The following is an 18,760-nucleotide window of genomic DNA, read 5'->3' as shown; positions in this document are numbered from 1 at the left end:
GACTGGCCTCAAGGAGGAGGAGATAGATGTGTCCACCAATATCCTCCACTCTGACAAACCACCACTCAAGAGTCCAGGAGACAGAGAAGCAGAGGAACGCCTAAAAACATGTACATAGGCCAAAAAAGAAGATACAGGGATAAGCTACAGACAAGGGAAGCGAGATGGGGTTGGAGGCTGTATTAGTGCCTCTGTGGCCAACCAACAAGTACAAAGCCCAGCCTGACCCTCTGCTCAGAGAAGGTGGTTGTTCCAAACTGGTATTTACTGTCCCCAGAGGCAGCAAGAAGCCATGTGGAAAGAGCCTCAGGAAGTCAGCCCCTTTGCGGAAAGCTCCAGACCTATGGTTCTGGGGTGGGAGTACCTGGTTGCCATTCATTTGTTTATGCTTCTACACCTCAGGGAGCCTCCCTGTGCCTGACCCTGTGCAAAGTGCCTTGCAATCCAGTGGGGAATTATCGTAGACAATTCAGTGACAGGTTCCCAGAGGCAAAAGGTGACAGGAACTGAGCTTTCTGGGGTAAGGAGTTTGCCAGGCAGACCTGGAAGGAAGGGAACACCAGGCCTGCTTAACAGACCGCTGCAGCAGTAGTTTCAGTGAGAGAAACACACTTTGAACCAAGGAAATCCCATCCAGAGCCACACGCTAGGACATTAAGGGATAGATTCTCCAATTTAGCCATCTATGTGGCTGCCTAGTTAGATGGGAGTGTCTCAAATACCAGGGGTGTCACGTCTAAAGTTGACCCTGAATGTCATCATTCGGGTCATTAACACATCAGGAGGTAGACGGTTGCTTTGGGCAATAAACTAGGTAACTAGGCCACAACTCTCCAGCCAAGCAGGGCTCTGGGGATGAGGGGTCCCTGGCCGAACTGAGCTTTGGACGGCCCGCAGACTACTCTAACGCTGGGTCTGGTGCCCGCGCGTCCATAGGCTGTGATCTAGGCCATTTGGGTCTGTCCAGGAGCTTTAACTTTGGTGACCTGGAGCACATGGGCGGTGATGTATCCTGGGAGGAAGGGACCAGGATTAAAGGCCGCTGTCCAGGCTGCCCCGAAGAGGCAAGAAGGAAGGTGGGGTAGTCGCAGTCTGAGGAAGGTCTTGCCCCCTGCCCCTGGGATGCGTTGCGGCGGGCCTGGCTGTGCAAGGTATGGGCTTTGGCTATGGACGGATTAGGTCTGATCCGATTAGAGCCCGGGCAGTCGGCTTCGCCCCCTTGCCTGGCGCTGCCAGCGCCCGCCCCGCCCTCGTGGACACCCGCAGACCTCCCCGAGACCCTTCCCCTCCCCGAACACGGCATTGGCGCAGAAATCTGAGAGGCTCCGTGCACCCCGGGCTCGGCTCATTTCCACAGCTCCAGCTCGGGCTTCCGCCCCCTGCGGCCCTTCCGAGCCCCGCCCCAAGCTTGCGGGTGTCTGGGCCCCCGCCTCCGTTCTCGCCGCGTGGCGGGTGGGTTCCTCGCAGGTGGGGGGCCCGTGCCAGCTCTCCACGGGGAGGGCGGGCCCCGCCCCACAGGTCTCCCGCCCGTGCACCTGTCGGCTAACGCCACGCACGGCGCTGTGCTCCGCACCCGCGCTACTCCACGTCCGTTTGTCTCGGCGTCCCGAGCCGGGGGTCTGTCTGTCCCCGGCAGGCGGATCGAGCGGGGCCGGCGTCAGAGCTACGTGCGGCGGGGCGGGCGCGGCGGGCGGGGTGGGGGCGGCGCTGAGCGCGGCAGCGGCGGCGCGGGGAGGCGGGGAGGCGCGGCGCTCCGGGGACAGCGGCGGACGGCGGCGGCGGCGGCATGCGGCTTCTCGCGCTGCCCATCGTGGGCTGAGACGGCCGCAGCGCGGGCGGGAGGCGCGGCGGCCGGTGAGCCGAGGGCGCAGCCAGCCGGGCAGACCGCGGACAGCGGTCGGGGCGCCGCGCCATGGGCCGAGCCGGGGGCGGGGGCCCGGGCCGGGGGCCGCCGCCTCTGCTGCTGCTTCTGGGGGCCGCGCTGGTCCTCGCCGCCCGGGCCGCGCCGGGTAGGTACCGACTGCGACCAGGACCCCCGCGGCCCTCGCGCCCCACCCTGGGCCAGGGTCCCGCTGGCCTCGGGTACAGGCGGAGTTAGCGAGCTGTGGCAAGGGGGCGGGGCAGCTCCTTGCCCGCGACCGGGGCGGGGGAAGGGGCGCGAGAAGAGGTGGGATACTTGGGGGAGGCCGAGGGGTTGGGGGCGGCCCAGGCCCGGGTGTTCGGACAGAGGTGCCGGTTGGGGGAGGGGCCTGGGTGGGAGGGGCCTGAGGGTGAGACTTCGGGGCGGGACCTTGAGGTGATGGGGCCATAAGGATGAGAGTTGGGGCGGGGCCTGGCGTGGGGCGGGACCCTGAGGGTGCGACTTTAGGGCGGGGTCTGGAGGTGAGGTGGAGCCCTGAGAGTAAAACCTCCGCCTTGGGCGGGAGGTGGGAGCAGCCGCGGTTACACTGCGGGCTTGTCGGGGGCGGGGTATGATGGCCGAGGGGCGGGGCCTGAGCGAGAAAAGGGCCCGGGCGGGGTGGGGGCGGGGCCTTGGAAAACCTTGAATTGGTCTCTTCGGGTGGGCGGGGGGCGGGGCCCTGACGCCGCGCCCCCTACCTCCCGTCCACAGCCCGTGAGGCTGGCAGCGCCGTCGAGGCCCACGAGCAGGTGAAGAGCATCCTGGCGAGGGAGCCGACTGCCAACGAAACGAGGGAGAAGGCCGGCCCACCAGCAGCTGAGGAAGATGAGACCTCGTGGACCGCACCTGGCGGTGAGCAGGCCATGATGGGGCCTAGTGTCGGGCCAGAGGAGGTGCTGGAGGCGTCGGCAGCGGTGACCGGCGCACCCTGGCTGGAGGCTGACAGCCCTGGCCTGGGTGGAGTGACCGCAGAGGCCGGCAGCGGCGACACCCAGGCCCTTCCAGCCACGCTCCCGGCTCCCAAGGAGGCCCTGGGACAGTCATCGATGGCCCCCTCCATCCCCAAGGCTACAGAGGCCAGCAGACCACCCTCCCCCACACCTGGCGACATGTTGAGCCCCGGCCCAGAACACCCCAAGGAGAGTCCCTTGGAGGTTTGGTTGAACCTGGGAGGCAGCACACATGACCCTCATGGGCCAGAGCCCACATTCCCCTTTCAGGGCACAATGGAGCCCCAGCCAGCGTCAGATATAATTGACATCGACTACTTCGAAGGATTGGACGGTGAGGGCCGTGGTGCCGACCTGGAGAGCTTCCCAGGGTCGCCAGGAACCTCAGAGCACCACCCTGATACTGGGGGAGAGACCCCTTCCTGGAGCCTGCTTGACTTATACGATGACTTCACCCCCTTTGATGAATCTGACTTCTACCCCACCACATCCTTCTATGATGACCTTGATGAAGAGGAGGAGGAAGAGGAGGATGACAAGGATGCAGCGGGAGGTGGAGACCTGGAAGATGAAAGTGACCTTCTGGTGCCTACCGAGAAGCCTGGTCTGGGGCCCGGGACTGGCCAGCCTACGAGTCGGTGGCATGCTGTCCCCCCACAGCATACTCTGGGGATGGTCCCTGGCAGCAGCATCGCCCTCAGGCCCCGCCCTGGAGAGCCAGGCAGGGACCTGACCCCAAGCGAGAATGGCACTGAGTGCCGCAGCGGCTTTGTGCGACATAACGGCTCCTGCCGGTCAGTGTGCGACCTCTTTCCAAGTTACTGTCACAATGGCGGCCAGTGCTACCTGGTGGAGAACATAGGGGCCTTCTGCAGGTAAGGGTGTGGCAGGCAGGTGCACAGGGGCTTGTAAAAGAACTCCTGAAGAGTGTATGTGAGGCAGACTCAGCAAAGAGGGGGATGTGATAGGCACAACTTCCAAGAGGTTGTGTGTTTCCAGGCCAAGAGGATCAAGAGACGTTCACTCAGATATCTTCTATGGGGAACTACTTCTTAAATGTACTTCCTGTGATCTCATCACAAGGAGAGATTCCTCAGAAATAAGATTTTGTATTTCCTCCAAGCGTGTTTTCTTTACCAAACCACTAAGCTTTATAAAGGCAAAGGGAGGGGACTTCTCTAAGGGTTTTGGAAAGAGGTCTTTACTGGCTTCAGGTGTTTCGTTGGAGAGTTCCGGCTATGCTAGCAGAAAAAGTAGGCCTATAAGCCTACTCTGGAAGAAAGATGGCTGCGGAGCACTCCTCCTGAGCCATGTGTGCGGCTAGAGGAAGACCCTATCTCCCTGCAGGGCATGTGTAGGGAGGTGGGCATGTGAAGTCAGAGTGAGGACCTTCTCATTGGGAGCAGACCCCAAAAGCAGCCATTCAAAAAGGTCAAGTCAAACAAAGTATCTTTCCTGGCATATCAGATGTGGTAGGGTCTCTTAATTTGGGGTAGTGGATTTTTCCCTTCTACCTTGAATTTTGTCTTCCTTGGGATACCCAGTGCAGAATGTTTTGAAGACCCAGAGAGGTTAGTGTCTCTAAGGACATTGACTGTAGCCACCATCCCATGCCACCTCAGGAATACCTCATACACCTGCCGTCATGGTGTGAGAGCTCACTGGCTTTTTGTGGAATAATCACAAGTCAGGGGTGATGTGGATAGTTTCCTTGTCTCCATCCTCTACAGGCCCTAGAAGTAGAGTAGAACCCCCAGATTCCGCTGGTACCTGTTTCCATTGGTCCTAGGAGGAGAATTTCTGTAATCTGGGGGTCTCTTTAAATGTCATTCCTGATGTTTCTCTTTCTTGGTTTTTTTTTTTTGGAGGTGTGTAAAGAATTCAAATTCTGTAGGTCTTGATGTTCTGATAGAAGAATAACATGTAGAAGGCGTGAATGTTGTGCCTTTGGCATTAAAGCTTGACTTCTAGTTCCTTCTTTCATATAAATGATCGTGAGATGATTAGGGTCAGTCATATAGGATGTGCCCACACGGTTCTGATTGGAGTAGTCCAGTCATTGCTAAAAGGAACCATGATCAAGAAATTATGGCAACAAGACCTTGCCTGTTGGTTAAGGGCTACCAGAAATATGTGGAAACCCTGTGATTTTGCTCCTCAAGCTTTCGTTAGGGGGAACTACAGTGATGATTTTAGCCCGGGAGCAGTGAAATCATTATCTTCCATCCTATCGGAGGCCCGCATTTTCACCTTCAAAGTAGTCTTTTCCTATCACAGTATGAAATGTAGGGTCCTTGCTGCTTCTGGAGAGCTAGAAAAGGTCCCAGAACCTCCTGGAGCTCTTGGGACGCCCCAGTGAGAAATTAAGCTTGTCCTTAGTAAGCTGTGTGGGTGTGCTGACCAGGGACCCTCCAGTGGGTCCTGCCTCAGAAGGGCTTTTCCGTAAGTCTCCCCTCGCCCACCTTCCCCACCCCCTCAGTTCCCCCCCTTGCTCACCTTCCATCCAGGGGTCACTCTCCGGCCTCCCCCCTCCTCCCCCAGAGCCTCCTCCTCCCACTGTGCACAACCAGGCTCGGCTGTGGCCCGGAAACTGTTTTGCATTCCACTCACAGGAGACTGCCAAACCCTCAGTTGCAGACTGCAGCATGCCTTTGTCTCCGCCGCCCTGGCCCACTGCAGGGAAATGATCGGAGCTACAGCAGAACTTCTCCAGAGCAGCAAGTTAGCAGGATCTTCTTTCCCCGCCCTCCCCAGACACATAGCCTCCCTGGACTGCAGAGGGTCAGTTGGAAAAGAAAGAATTTCCTGTTAAGTCACATCTCCCCACCCTATTCCGGAGGTGGAGGAGCCCAGTTCTCCAATGCTTAATTTCCCCATTCCTGGACCCCTTTTCTCTGGTCTGTCATTCACCCTGAGGTTCATGTCCTCCCTCATTTGCCTGCTTCTGTATCCTTCCACATCTTTCCTCTTTGAAGCAGCCTGGTTCCCATGGAAACAGCAATGTCATTGGAAGAGTTGGAGCCTGGGAATGTCCCCAAGGGCAAGAGAAAGTCACTCAACAAAAGGACTAAAACCCACCCAGAGGGTTGATTCTCACTGTGCTTTCCTGACATTTCTCATGGTAATAGGACACGAAGCTTTAGGGGCAGAATTTTGGGGGCTGCGATAGGAGGGGAATGTACATCCATCTTTGTGTTTGTCCTTGTCTGTCACTTCCTTACATTTTGGCGTCTGGATAGCCTGGTGAACTAGATGGGACTGCAGAACAGCAAGATAGGTTCTCATGTGCTGAGTGGATTGACTGCTTTTGGAGCCAGAGGTCCTATTATCTTGTCTTTCACCCAGAGCCAAGGGCAGGGGGAGCTGAGAGAATCCTGTGATTGTCATTGAGGCTGCGAGGGGGAAAGCCAGGGTTCCCACCCTCCGCAGTCACTTCATACTCATGGGAATGACCAGTTCACTCAGTTTCTCAGTGCCCTGGTTGCCTTGTTTATATCATGGACCTTAGCGCTGCTCTGCCCACTTCATGGGACGTCTGTTTAAGATTTACTTAAATTCAAGTTAGTTAACATACAGTGTAGTACTGGTTTTAGGAGTAGAAGCCAGTGATTCATCTCTAACATACAACACCCAGTGCTCATCCCAACAAGTGCCCTCCTCAGTGCCCGTCACCTCATGGGGTGGTTGTACAGAGTCTCAGCTATGAGGCCTGCACAGACTGGGGACATCACACTTCCTCAACACAGTCCCAGGAATGGGCTGTTGAGGTGAGTATGGGGCTCAGGGACCAGGCCTTCGCTGTGGCCACGGCTGCCTGCCTGTCATCTCAGTCTCTCTCTGTCGCCGCCACAGGTGCAACACACAGGACTACATCTGGCACAAGGGGATGCGCTGCGAGTCCATCATCACCGACTTCCAGGTGATGTGCGTGGCCGTCGGCTCAGCCGCCCTTGTACTGCTCCTGCTCTTCATGATGACAGTGTTCTTCGCCAAGAAGCTATATCTGCTCAAGACAGAGAATACCAAGCTGCGTAGGACCAAGTGAGTCTGTGTGGGCCCGCCCCACCTGACCCTATGTCCGCGCCCCTCCACCTGCTCCTGGGACATCGTCACGAGGGGCCCGGGCACCTGCTCTACGTCCCTAGTTGTGTTTTTCACACCAAACACTCATCCAAGTGTATCCATTCCTATGTGGGATGTGCTGGCATTGCCGCAGAACCCAAGACCCCATGGCCCCTCTGCCGCTGTCTGGCACTATTCCCGACACCCCCCACCCCGGGGATAGATGGTGCTTAAAGAAAAGGCCACCAGTGCACCTGGCTGTGGTCCCCCGTGTAGGTCACTATGCTCAGCCCACCACTGGCTGACTGCACCTGTTTCCCAGGGCTTTGTCCGTCATGGCCGGTGTGAGGATTCCACTCACACATCTACAGGAAGGAACCCCAGCTCCCTCAGACCTGCTGTCACTCGGTACGGGCTCTTCCTCCACGAACACGGAAGAGAAGGGGCTTGGCGGTGCATTGCTGTTGAAAACTTGTCAACCCTTGGTCCGGACAAAAGTGCAAGGAATTTAGAGAAATCCACCTTACCTCTCCTAAGTAGAATATTGGGCGTGGGAGGGGCTAGGCTTAACTTCTGCTGTGGATTTTAAGGGCCAGATGGGAATAGAGTCTCGTGTCAGCTTCTCTCTCAGCAGAGGAGTGGCTGCTGTGTGCTTGTGACAGTCAGCACGCATTTGCCTTTACATCCGTGCCTTCAACACTTGGACGTGACCTTACATGCTGAGAGAATCACTCTTAGCACTGAGCCAAAGAATGTCCTAAAGTGTCACTGGAGTCAGAAAAGGAGGAGGTGGCAGTTGAGCCGCCTGGGGGCCCGTGAGAAAATTTATGCAGAACTGCCCCCAACTTCCCTTTTACCCTGTTGCCCCCTTATCCCCTCCCCCCTGACCTGAGACCCCCTCCAGAGAATGTGACTGAAGGACTTTCCCTGGGTCCTGGGAAAAGGACAAACACCATCTGTTGTTGCTCCTTTGCTGGGTAAACTCATGCAACGTGCACTCGCTGGCCTTTCAGCTCACCATCCTGGGGCAGAAGGGGTCTCTCCATTGTGCCTGTGCACTGAGGCGGGGCCGTATCTGTGCGTGTGATCACAAGCCAGGACCCTTGTTTCCCCACACCTGCACCCAGGGCGGCTGCAGCAGAGGGGAGCAGAGGGAGAGGGTGCGACCACCTATCAGGATAGCTGCTGAGGAGGGTGGGGGAGAGAAGGGGCAACTGCCAGGCGGGCAGCAGCCAGAGACAGGGCCCGTTCTCAGCCTTCCTTCCCTAGCAGGCTACACATTTTGTACAGAGCATGGCCCCCGTGCCCCTTCAGCTCAAACGTTGTCACCCTCACTTCCCAGGGCCGGTTACCACTCTGATAACACCACACGTAGCACGACAGATACTGCTGTGCTGTACTGACTCTAAGATACACATCACCCCCGCCCCCATATTCACATGTCTGAAATTGGTCGCTTGTATCTTATAACCACTGTTGGCCAGATGCAGTCATGATGTAGTTGTAAGTGTCTGGCGTTCGCGATCCTGGCCAGAACTGTTCATATCACCATCAGTTCTTTATCTAATGTCACAATGAGCTACTTCCAGTATATAATAAACGCTCTAGGTGATAAGAAAGTATTGGATCACAGTCTAAATGGTAGAAGTTTTTTTCTCAGAGGTCCAGCAAGTAATGGCACATCTTATTACGGCCCGTGGCATTTGATGAAATACAGTATTTGACCCAGGAAACTCTCGTCAGGTTTGGCCGTGATCACTTCACTCACATTTTCCCTGCTCTCTTCTGTCCTAACCAGCAAATTCCGGACCCCGTCTGAGCTCCACAACGATAACTTCTCCCTCTCCACCATTGCCGAAGGCTCTCACCCAAACGTAAGGAAGCTTGGAGACACTCCCCGTACCTCCTTCCCCCCTGCCCTCACCTTGGCTCTCTGTGGTAACTTGTCTGTCAGGTAACTCGTCTTCCCCCCACAACTCCCCTCAGGCTAATGCACACCTGGCCCCTACCCTGTCTCTGATCTATTTCCAAGTGAGTGTGGAACCCCTCCCCACAGCTCTGGAGGTCAGCTCAGGGTGACCTGCTGGGACCGGGATTGTGGGACTGGGGGCAGCATGGCGTGTCACTTCCTTGATGAGCAGAGTTACAGGTAGTATGGAAGCTCTTTGTCTAGGAGGACTCCTGATTTTTAGCTTCATCTAGACTTTAGAAGTCTGATTGGTCTTTCTCCTTGTCTCTCTACATTCTGTATCAAGAAGAAACACTCTGCTTTCATTGAGAGGGAATTTCCTGGCAGGCACTGAAGTGAATGGTAGTTGCTCTTTGGGATGAGCGCAGAAACCTCTGGATGGCTAGGAAAACAGTGTCCTTTATATTGTTTAAGCACCCTAAAACTGGCAGGCATATATCCACTGGTGAGGGTAAGGTAAGCCCAGAACACTGGTGGAAGCATGAGTCTGGGGGTAAGTTCTCTTCTTAGGAAGATGGGCTCGTAAATGTCAGTTGAAACCCAATAGAAGGTCCCAATAGACCAGTTTCTAAAGATCCTGGCTTAGTGTGTTATCTGGACCAGACAACCAGTTAAGTACTGGATACTGTCAGAGAGAATTTCATAAATAAAGCGGAAACCATCCAAGCTCCAGATCGTGTCACAGCCAAGTCCAGGAATTCGGCACATGGCTCGTGCTACCGTATGGGACAGCACAGATCTAGATTGTTGTTTTCCTTTTATAGATGGGTAAGGTGTAGCCCCCAGAAGGAAAAGAGAGAAGAATAGTAAATGGGACCTTGTTCACCAAACCCCAGGAAAGAAGAACTTGGCCTGGTGGAGGAGGAGCAAAGAGGTCCTTTAAATAAGAAATGAAAGAGGTTAGTTTAGGATAATTTTTTGAAGTCTTTGATATAAAGGGCAGAGAAACAACAGATATTATTTTACTTGGTATGCATCAAGATATTAATAAGTTCAAGATGGACATAATAACCAAGGAAACAAGATGTCTTATAAACTTTAGTCTTGATAAACACATTCATCAGCTCACAGGATATAGGCCTGTGCGTATACCCCCTTCCCACCTAGCCCAGCGCCTCGAGGTAGTATGCATTTAGTCATCTGTGGAATACTGGTGACTGATGGTCTACTGCAAGGTCTTCTGGTTCTGTTGTCTGATCTGCCATCTCATACATGTGGGGCAGCAGGTCAGACCTGTACGATGGTTCCTCCAGTCAGGGTATACATTGTCCGCAGAGTGCAAGTGTCTTAGGAAAGTTTCTGACACATACGTTTTCTGTCACCCCAAGTGTAGAAAGACTCCTTCCCTCTTCCCAAAGAGGGAGAGGAAGGAATTAGCTTTTCTCGGAGGTCTTGGTTGCATGAGCCAATACAGAGGTTTCCAGTTCTTCTTGGCTGACCCAACTTTGTGGAAGGGACAGCATTTGTCCACGAACGTTCCCACTGACCTTGAACTCAGAACATGGCAAGCCTTAAAAACGGAGTGGAGCAGGGACTGGGCAGCTATGGTAGACTCTGCTGAGAAGGGCCGTGGGGTTTTCTGGGCAGTGCTCAGGACATCTCTCAGTGAAGCGGCGGCAAGATGAGGTTCTGGAGGTCTCTGTCACCTCTTGGATCTCGAAGGTCATTCCCACCTGGCATCTTTCCCTCAACTTGTGTCCCAGGGGACATCATGTCCTCTCTGCCAAAGCCCTGAGCATGAGAGGGGATGCCTGTCCTGTCCAGCAGGGTGTGTACTTGTGGATTTTCTACCTTCATCTCTTAACTCTCTCCACCTAGCCCAAAAGTCAGACTCGGTCATACTGAAGGTCTTGCAGGCACTGGCAGTTAAGACCGTTGCCACTTTATTATGACGTGAAGCTCTATCTGTTGCTCAGCCGCCATATTGGCTGCTTACCAGTGATGCTAGCAGCAGGATGAATGCCGGGAGATCTCCAGGCGAGCTGGGAGGGGGAACCAGGCGCCTCCAAGTCACACCCGCCCATGTAGTCTCTGCCACCTCCTTCCCCTCACCCCTCAAATGCCCTTGGTATTGAAGGCTCCGAAAATTTTGGAGAGTCCTACTTATCTTAATAGAGGGGTTATTTCTTTTACATAAGTGAAGTGGACTGAGTGGGTCATTTTCCCCACCCATCTCCAACAATCTCTACAGGCCACACTCTGAATGATTTCAGACAACATCTGGGAAGGAGCCAGTGTCTGTGCCGGCGACACTTCCCCTCCCCACCACGGCTCCAGTGGCCTCGTGCGGCTCCTCGCCTGGGTTCCACAGCCAGGGAGCCAGTGGCCGAGAGTGCGTGGGCCCTGGAGCTGAGCAGCCAGCCCCCCGAAAGGAGCATCGGGGAAAGGGGAGGAATGGCTAGTGTGTGGGCAGCACAGCGTGTGGGAAGTCACCCGAGTCCCACGGCAAACGCTGCACCGTCAGCGAAGGTCGTGGATATAACTTGGCCTTCCTGAGATTTGACAGACCTTCCAGGATGTCCGTCTAGTAATTACTAGACTTGTCCATGGGGTCCTTTAGTCCTCCCCTGTTTAAATCTTTCTTACTCCTAGGCTCAATTTCTTTCATGTATTTGGTAAAATACTGACTTCCCATCCCCTTCTGAGAGAGATTTGTGTCTGGGCAAGTGGGGGTGCAGGCCTGAACCCACACTACCCCTGGGCTGAGGGATGTCCGTTTGGCTGGGGTGGAATGCCGGGAAGGGGGACGCAGAGCAGTTGCCAGGACTTGGGCCAGATGGAGGGCCAGCTCCGTCTCCACGAGTGACTTCCGCAAACCAAAGGCAGACAGGCCTTCTGCAGAGGGTTTCAGCAGCCCTAAGCTTAATAGGATCTAGTTCTGGAGGAGACACGTGGATTAGGATAGCTCCATCTTGGTTTAGACACTGCCTCACCTGTGCTGTTTGTTGGAAGTACTTAGCTTGTCTAATAGCATCGTGGGATACATATGTTCCTTATTTTTAGAATATCCGTATCCCACCTATCGGCCCAGAAGTCGGTTTTCTCATCTGTCTAAATCCCATGAGCCCTCAAGGGGCCAGGCTTCATTTGGGCCCTCACCTTCATGGCATCACAGCTTAGATGTCCAGATCTGTAAACACCCCTAAATCTACTTTTCCTCACATGATGCCCCTGTTTGCCCTCAAAGCCTGTCTGATGTCAAGGATGGGGTGGGGGGAGCAGGATGTTGAACAGCACGGAAGTGAGTCCTGTCCTCGTGAGAGGGTGGGTGAACACAGGCCATCCTCTCCTGTTCCAGGCTTGCTGTGATCCAAAGTCTGTTCTATCCAGGATCTTTACTTTTTTTTTTTTTCAAGTTTGTTTATTTATTTTGAGTGTACTTGGGCATGAGTTGGGGAGGGCAGAGAGAGAGGGAGATAGAGAATCCCAAGCAGGCTCCGTCCTGTCAGCACAGAGCCCAACAGGAGGCTCCAACCCACGAACCGTGAGATCATGACCTGAGCCAAACCAAGAGTCGGACTCTTAACCGACTGAGTCACCCAGGTGCCCCGACCCAGGATCTTTAAAGGCCCACCTCTCAAGCTTCCGTGCCCAGTGTCTTTCCCCAAACCACGCAGAAGTACATGGAATGAAAATTGCAGTTCTACCCCCTCCCGCTTCCCTCTCCTTAAAGCCTGTGTGTGTACATGTGTGTACGTGTATACATATACTTAATATATCATGGAGATCTTTCCATCTCACCACATCTAAATTTATGCTCTTGAAAAGGTTTTTTTCTAAATCTCTCCCAGCAGTAATAGAAAATATCAAGTACCTGAAATCTGCCTCAACACTATATGAAGTTCATTTCTTCTTATTCTTGTGGAGTTGTGAATGGGGAACGTGTGTTCCCCTGTTGTCCATAAATCATTCCTGAGGTCTTTGAAACTGTATTATAATGATGTATTCAAGCCAGTCTTCTGAAAAAGTGCTAAGTGAGGCTGGGAGCAGGGGGAGGTGACAGTGGTTTGTTTAGGCACAGGACTTTTGAACACCCGTAGTATCCTGTATAAGCCTGAAGACTTTCCCTACCTTCTGTCCAACCAGTCACTACCCTGACCTAGTGCTGTTATGGGTCAAACTCAGTAGCAGTCAGCATGGGCAAGGACTCGCCACAGTTGTGTGGAGACTGTCCTGTTCCTTCAGCATGATGATGACCTTCAATTTTGGAAGTTGTTAAACCAAGAAAGGTCTGAGCTAGCTGGTCAGATAGCAACATTCTCTACCCTTCTGGCCACCGGTGAGCCTGCCTGGGTGTTCACCCGACCTCTTTGATCAGCAGAGTTCCAAGCACTTACAATAGCTATTTGGAGTGCCTAAGAAGGAACTGAGGCCAGCTGAATCACACTGGGTATATAGGCATATCTCCAAGGTATTGTGGGTTCAATTGCAGACCACTGCAGTAAGTGAATGTCAAGATAAAGCGAATCAGACAAATTCTGTGGTTTCTCAGGGCACATAGAAGTGATGTTACAGTGTGTAATCTAGCAGGTGTGCGATACCACGTTGTCTAAAAAGATGTACGTATTAATTAAAAAATACATTATTGCAAAAAATGCTAATCACTATCTGAGCTTTCACTGAGTCATAATCACTGATGACAGATCACATAACAAAAATAATAATAATGAAAAAGTTTGAAATATTGCGAGAATCACCAAAATGTGACACAGAGACATGAGGTGAGCAGTAGCTGCTGGAAAAATGGCACCCACAGACTTGCCTGCTGCAGGGTTACCACGGACCTTCAGTGTAATAACATTTTGGGGCGCCTGGGTGGCTCAGTCGGTTAAGCTTCCATGACTTCGGCTCAGGTCATGATCTCACCCTTCGTGAGTTCGAGCCCCTCATCGGGCTCTGTGCTCAGCTCAGAGCCTGGAGCCTGCTTCAGATTCTGTCTCTCCCTCTCTCTCTGCCCCTCCCCTGCTCACAGTCTGTCTCTCTCTCTCAAAAATAAACCAACATTAAAAAAAATAAATTTAAATTTAAAAAATTTAAATTTTCATGAAAAGAAACGGCAGTGTCTGCAAAGCATAATAAAAATGAGGTGTGCCTGTCACCCCCAGATGGCCCTGCAGGAAAAGCATGGCAGGAAGGCCGGCACCACTGTGGGAGTTCTCTGAATGCCCAGAACACAGACCTGGAGGACTATGTACTGGTGTGGGGTTTCCAGAAAACCTCTGACAAGCAAATTCAGTTCAGGGCCAGGAGCTTGTCACAGGGCTGCAAGCAACGTACATGGAGAGACATGCATACATGGGGCGGGTTCACGTCAGAAATGGGTGGGAAGCTAGCCGCATGAGTATTGTGAGTATTGTCTGACGCAAAACCGCACGAGTACCATCGAGGCGGCCAGACTCACCCGGGCATGGATTGTAAGTTAGCATCTTTTTTTTTTTTTTTTTTTTTAACGTTTATTTATTTTTGAGACAGAGAGAGACAGAGCATGAACGGGGGAGGGGCAGAGAGAGAGAGGGAGACACAGAATCGAAAGCAGGCTCCAGGCTCTAAGCCATCAGCCCAGAGCCCAATGAGGGACTCAAACTCACGGACCGTGAGATCGTGACCTGAGCTGAAGTTGGACGCTTAACCGACTGAGCCACCCAGGCGCCCCTAGCATCTTTTGGTAGATCAACTTCTCCTGGTAAAGGGGCACGCACATCTCCGGCCTCTTGTCAAAGGAGGTATACTTGCCATGGGGAGAGGGGCCCTAGTTTTGCTGGGAGCAGCTCTGCACCTGACCATGGGCCTATTCATGCCCCTGACTAGGGGAGCTCCCTGACCAGTACCTTTCTGGAAAAGCAGAGCCGCAGCAGGATGGAAGGCCCTGCCCAAGGGGAGCTCTGAGACTCTTGAGGGGCCAGATCAAGTGTTAAAGGGACTATTTCTCTCCCCCTTCCCCCAACCCCTCCCCCTCCCCTCTGAAAACCTCAGACTGGCCTCCATTAAAGGGATTTGTAATCCGGTTACCTGCCAGGTTTCATCCCTGTCTGGCTAGTGTTTTTTTAGGAAGACATTCCTAGAAAGTAGCTGCTAACGAGTCACTTTGGTCCATTCAAGTCTTAGAGCCTCTTTCTTTCTTCTTTCAAAAGCCTAGATAGAGTGTTATTTGATCCCTCTACCCACTGTCTCCTTCATGCCCCTCCTCATCTTTTCTCCTCTTCCAGGATGACCCTAGTGCTCCCCACAAAATCCAGGAAGCTCTCAAGTCCTGCCTGAAAGAGGAGGAGTCATTTAACATCCAGAACTCCATGTCACCCAAACTTGAGGGTGGCAAAGGTGACCAGGCTGACTTGGAGGTGAACTGTCTTCAGAATAACCTAACCTAAAGCAGAACAAGAAGAGAGGATATGGGGGGAGGGGGGGGTGCGGGGAGAAACATGACCTCCTCTTGTACAGAGTCTATTTCTTGTAACCATTTGTTAAACTCTTTTCTTTTTCTGATCTCATGGCATGCTTTGATGTATTTTGTACAGGAGGGGAAACACACACACACACACACACACACACACACACACACACACACACACTAAGCAAAGAACCCAAACAAAATTGCATACATTGGGTTGTTTTGTCTGTGCTGTCTGTACATTGCTTCTGCTGCTGTGATTTCTAAACCTACGCTGTTATTCAACTACTTTTTTTTTGTACTTTGACCCACCTTTTTTTGAAATAAGAGTAAAAAACAAAGTTCTTGAAATAAAACTTTTTAAAAAGCCATTTTCCTAATGTCATTGTGTCCACTCACCACCCATTCTTGTCAGTTTGAGTTTGAATTCTTACCTTCACTAAAAGTGTATATTTGTACATGTTTGAAATCCCAGAAATGGTCTATATATTAGCTTAGATGGCCATAACAAAATACCACAGACTGGGTGGCTTAAACAACAGATATGTCTGGAGGCTGGGTGTCCCAGATGAAGGTACCATCAGAGTTGGTTTCTGGCAGGGCCTCTCTTTCTGGCTCGCAGACAGCCACCTTCTTGTTCTATCCACCAATGGCCTTTTCTCTATGCACACGTGGAGAGGGAGGTCTCTGGTGTTACTTCCTCTTCTGATAAGGATGCCAGTCCTATGGATTAGGACCCATTTAACCTTAATTACCTCTTTATAAGCCCATCTCCAAATACAGTCACATTAGGGGTTAGGGCTTCAACATGCAACATTTGGGATGACACAATTCAGTCCATGAGTCTGTAGCGTCTATTACTAAGAATACCCTTTCCTAGGGGTTCCTGGCTGGCCCAGTCAGTAGTGCGTGCTACTCTTGATCTCAGAGTCATGAGTCCCCAGCCCCATGTTGGTTGTAGAGTTTACTAAAAAAAAAAAAAAAAAAAAAAAAATTCCTTCTTTCATAAATATTTACTGAGCACTCAGCCAGGTGTTACGCTAGATGCCAGGAACCCTGGATGAATAAGACATACCCTAACCTAAGGAAATTAACAGTATACTTGAGAAACAGAATTCTAAACAAATAATTATAATACACTGTGCCAATGTCATAATAGAGGTATATACAAATCTGTAAGAGTTGGAATTACTAGGTTAGAAAGGCTTCAAGGAGAGAGCTTTAAGTTGGACTTTGAAGGATGAGGAGGCATTTTTCAGAATCATGTGGGAAGAGAGGACATTCAAGGCAGCAGGAGGATACCCATAGGAAAGTCTTGCCATATGACCAAAGATTGTGAGAGGGAGGTGTCCTAGGTAATGAGGCTGGAAAGGGCAACTTAGGACAGATTGTGAAGGGCCTTGAATGCCATTAAACATGCTGAAACAATGGCAGATTTCTTTTCTTTTCTTTTCTTTTCTTTTCTTTTCTTTTCTTTTCTTTTCTTTTCTTTTCTTTTTATGGTTTCAGGTGTAGAATTTAGTGATTCATCACTTAAATACAGCACTCAGTGCTCATCCCAACAAGTGCCCTCCTTAATGCCCATCACCCATCTAGCCCATCCCCCCCACATCCCCTCCATCAACCCTCAGTTTGTTCTCTGTATTTAAGACTCTCTTGTGGTTTGCCTCCCTCTCTGTTTTTATCTTATTTTTCCTTCCCTTCCCCTATGTTGATCTGTTTTGTTTCTTCACATATGAGTGACATCATATGATATCTTTCCCTGACTGACTCATTTTGCTTAGCATAATACCCTCCAGTTCCATCTTGCAAATGGCAAGATTTCATTATTTTTTATCACTGAATAATATTCCAGTGTGTGTGTGTGTGTGTGTGTGTGTGTGTGTGTGTGTGTGTGTGTGTGTATCATCTTTATCCATTCATCAGTTGGACATTTGGGCTCTATCCATTATTTGGCTATTGTCGATAGTGCTGCTATAAATATTGAGGTGCATGTGCCCCTTTGAATCAACATTTTTGTATTTATTCTTTGGATAAATACCTAGTAGTGCATTTGCTGGGTCATAGGGAAGTTCTATTTTTAATTTTTGAGGAACCTTCATACTGTTTTCCAGAGTGGCTGCATCAGTTTGCATTCCCACCAATAATGAAAAAGTGTTCCCTTTTCTCTGCATCCTTGCCAACATCTGTTGTTTGCTGAATTGTTAATTTTAGCCATTCTGACAGGTGTGAAGTGGTATGTCATTGTGGTTTTGATGTGTATTTCTCTGATGATGAATAATATTGAGCATCTTTTCATGTGTCAGTTGGCTATCTGGATGTCTTCTTTGGGAAAGTGTCTATTCATGTCTTCTGCCCATTTCTTCATTGGATTATTTGTTTTTTGGGTGTTGAGTTTGATAAGTTCTTTATATATTTTTGGATACTGACCCGTTATCTAATATGTCATTTACAAATATCTTCTCCCATTCCATCGGTTGCCTTTTTAAACTTTTGTTGATCGTTTTCTTCGTACCTCATCAGATTTGTTTTCTAAGAAGACAGCTCTGGAGAGAGTGGTGACGGCAAACAGAATGGAGATTGTATCAGTGCAGGCAACAAACAAGGGTGGATTCGAGAGACAATTAGGAGTTCAAATAGCCAGAATTACTACTGGGGGAGTTTTCTAGAATTTTGCCTATGTTCAATCTGTGATAATTCCAATAACTGGAATTGCTGTGTGTGTGTTTCTGTTGCCTAATTTCTGCTACTTCTCCTGATTTGTCTTCCCAACTGCCTCGTTATTCTTTATTTTGTGATGGACGTTATATTTGGAAATAGTTTATTGAAATATTTTAAGGCCTAGGATGATTTCTTCCTTTAGAAAAGGTTTTTGTTTGTTTGTTTGCTTGCTTGCTTGCTTGCTTGTTTGTTGCTTGCTTCTATCAGGTGCCCAGGGGCCCTAGAATTCTGGGATCACATTATTCCAGATCAAGGTTGGAGATTTTCCAGGCCACTGAAACCAGTCCTATCAGACTGCAAGGGCTGGTTTGCTTTGGGTTCATCTTTACCTCTAGGGCACAATCTTCTGGGGCCACAGCCCCAAAAAGGCAGTGGTTTACCAGCATCTTTCCACCTTTGGTGGGCCCTGTGCTCCAACTTGCCCCCCATGCCCCCAAATGTTTGGAAACACTACTGTCCTCACCCCCTCTTCCAAATGGGTAAGTCCCTCCAGGGAAGAAGTGGCCCTGAATGCTGGGCTCATCCGTCTGATTTCCTGTCCTCTCTGGGACGTCAGCCTTGTAATTCTTTAGTATCTTGTTAGCTCTCTGATGCTTTTCATATGTTTGCACAGCTTTTGGTGTCCTTAGTGGAAGGGTTGGTCCAAATTTACCTAGTCTCCCATTTACTAACAACAGAAGTCCTCTGTTTTCATCTTGGGACTCTTGCCCAGATGGCATTCAGCTGGTGCCATGAGCTCAGTCTGCTCTTTGCTATTGGATAGGGCTGCA

General features: G+C 51.2%; 1 protein-coding gene across 3 annotated transcripts in view; it reads left to right on the top strand.

Moving 5' to 3' along the window:
- Positions 1-1,768: 1,768 nt before the first annotated feature.
- CSPG5 (chondroitin sulfate proteoglycan 5) overlaps positions 1,769-18,760 on the top strand; it is a 52,520-nt gene continuing 35,528 nt past the window's right edge. The window contains exons 1-5 of one of the 3 annotated variants that reach the window (XM_045492729.1): positions 1,774-2,009; positions 2,612-3,725; positions 6,703-6,891; positions 8,711-8,786; positions 15,088-15,640. In XM_045492729.1, coding sequence (XP_045348685.1) covers positions 1,913-2,009; positions 2,612-3,725; positions 6,703-6,891; positions 8,711-8,786; positions 15,088-15,249 — 1,638 coding nt within the window. In that variant the 5' untranslated portion in view covers positions 1,774-1,912 and the 3' untranslated portion in view covers positions 15,250-15,640. Of the gene's footprint in view, positions 2,010-2,611; positions 3,726-6,702; positions 6,892-8,710; positions 8,787-15,087; positions 15,641-18,760 lie in introns of those variants that run through there. The other 2 variants (XM_045492730.1, XM_045492731.1) reach the window with 2 other exon arrangements.

This window comes from Leopardus geoffroyi, chromosome A2 (assembly GCF_018350155.1).
Source record: "Leopardus geoffroyi isolate Oge1 chromosome A2, O.geoffroyi_Oge1_pat1.0, whole genome shotgun sequence".
NCBI classification, from domain to species: domain Eukaryota; kingdom Metazoa; phylum Chordata; class Mammalia; order Carnivora; family Felidae; genus Leopardus; species Leopardus geoffroyi.
The sequence above is the reverse complement of the archived record's forward strand: the minus strand, read 5'-3'. Positions and strand labels throughout refer to the sequence as shown.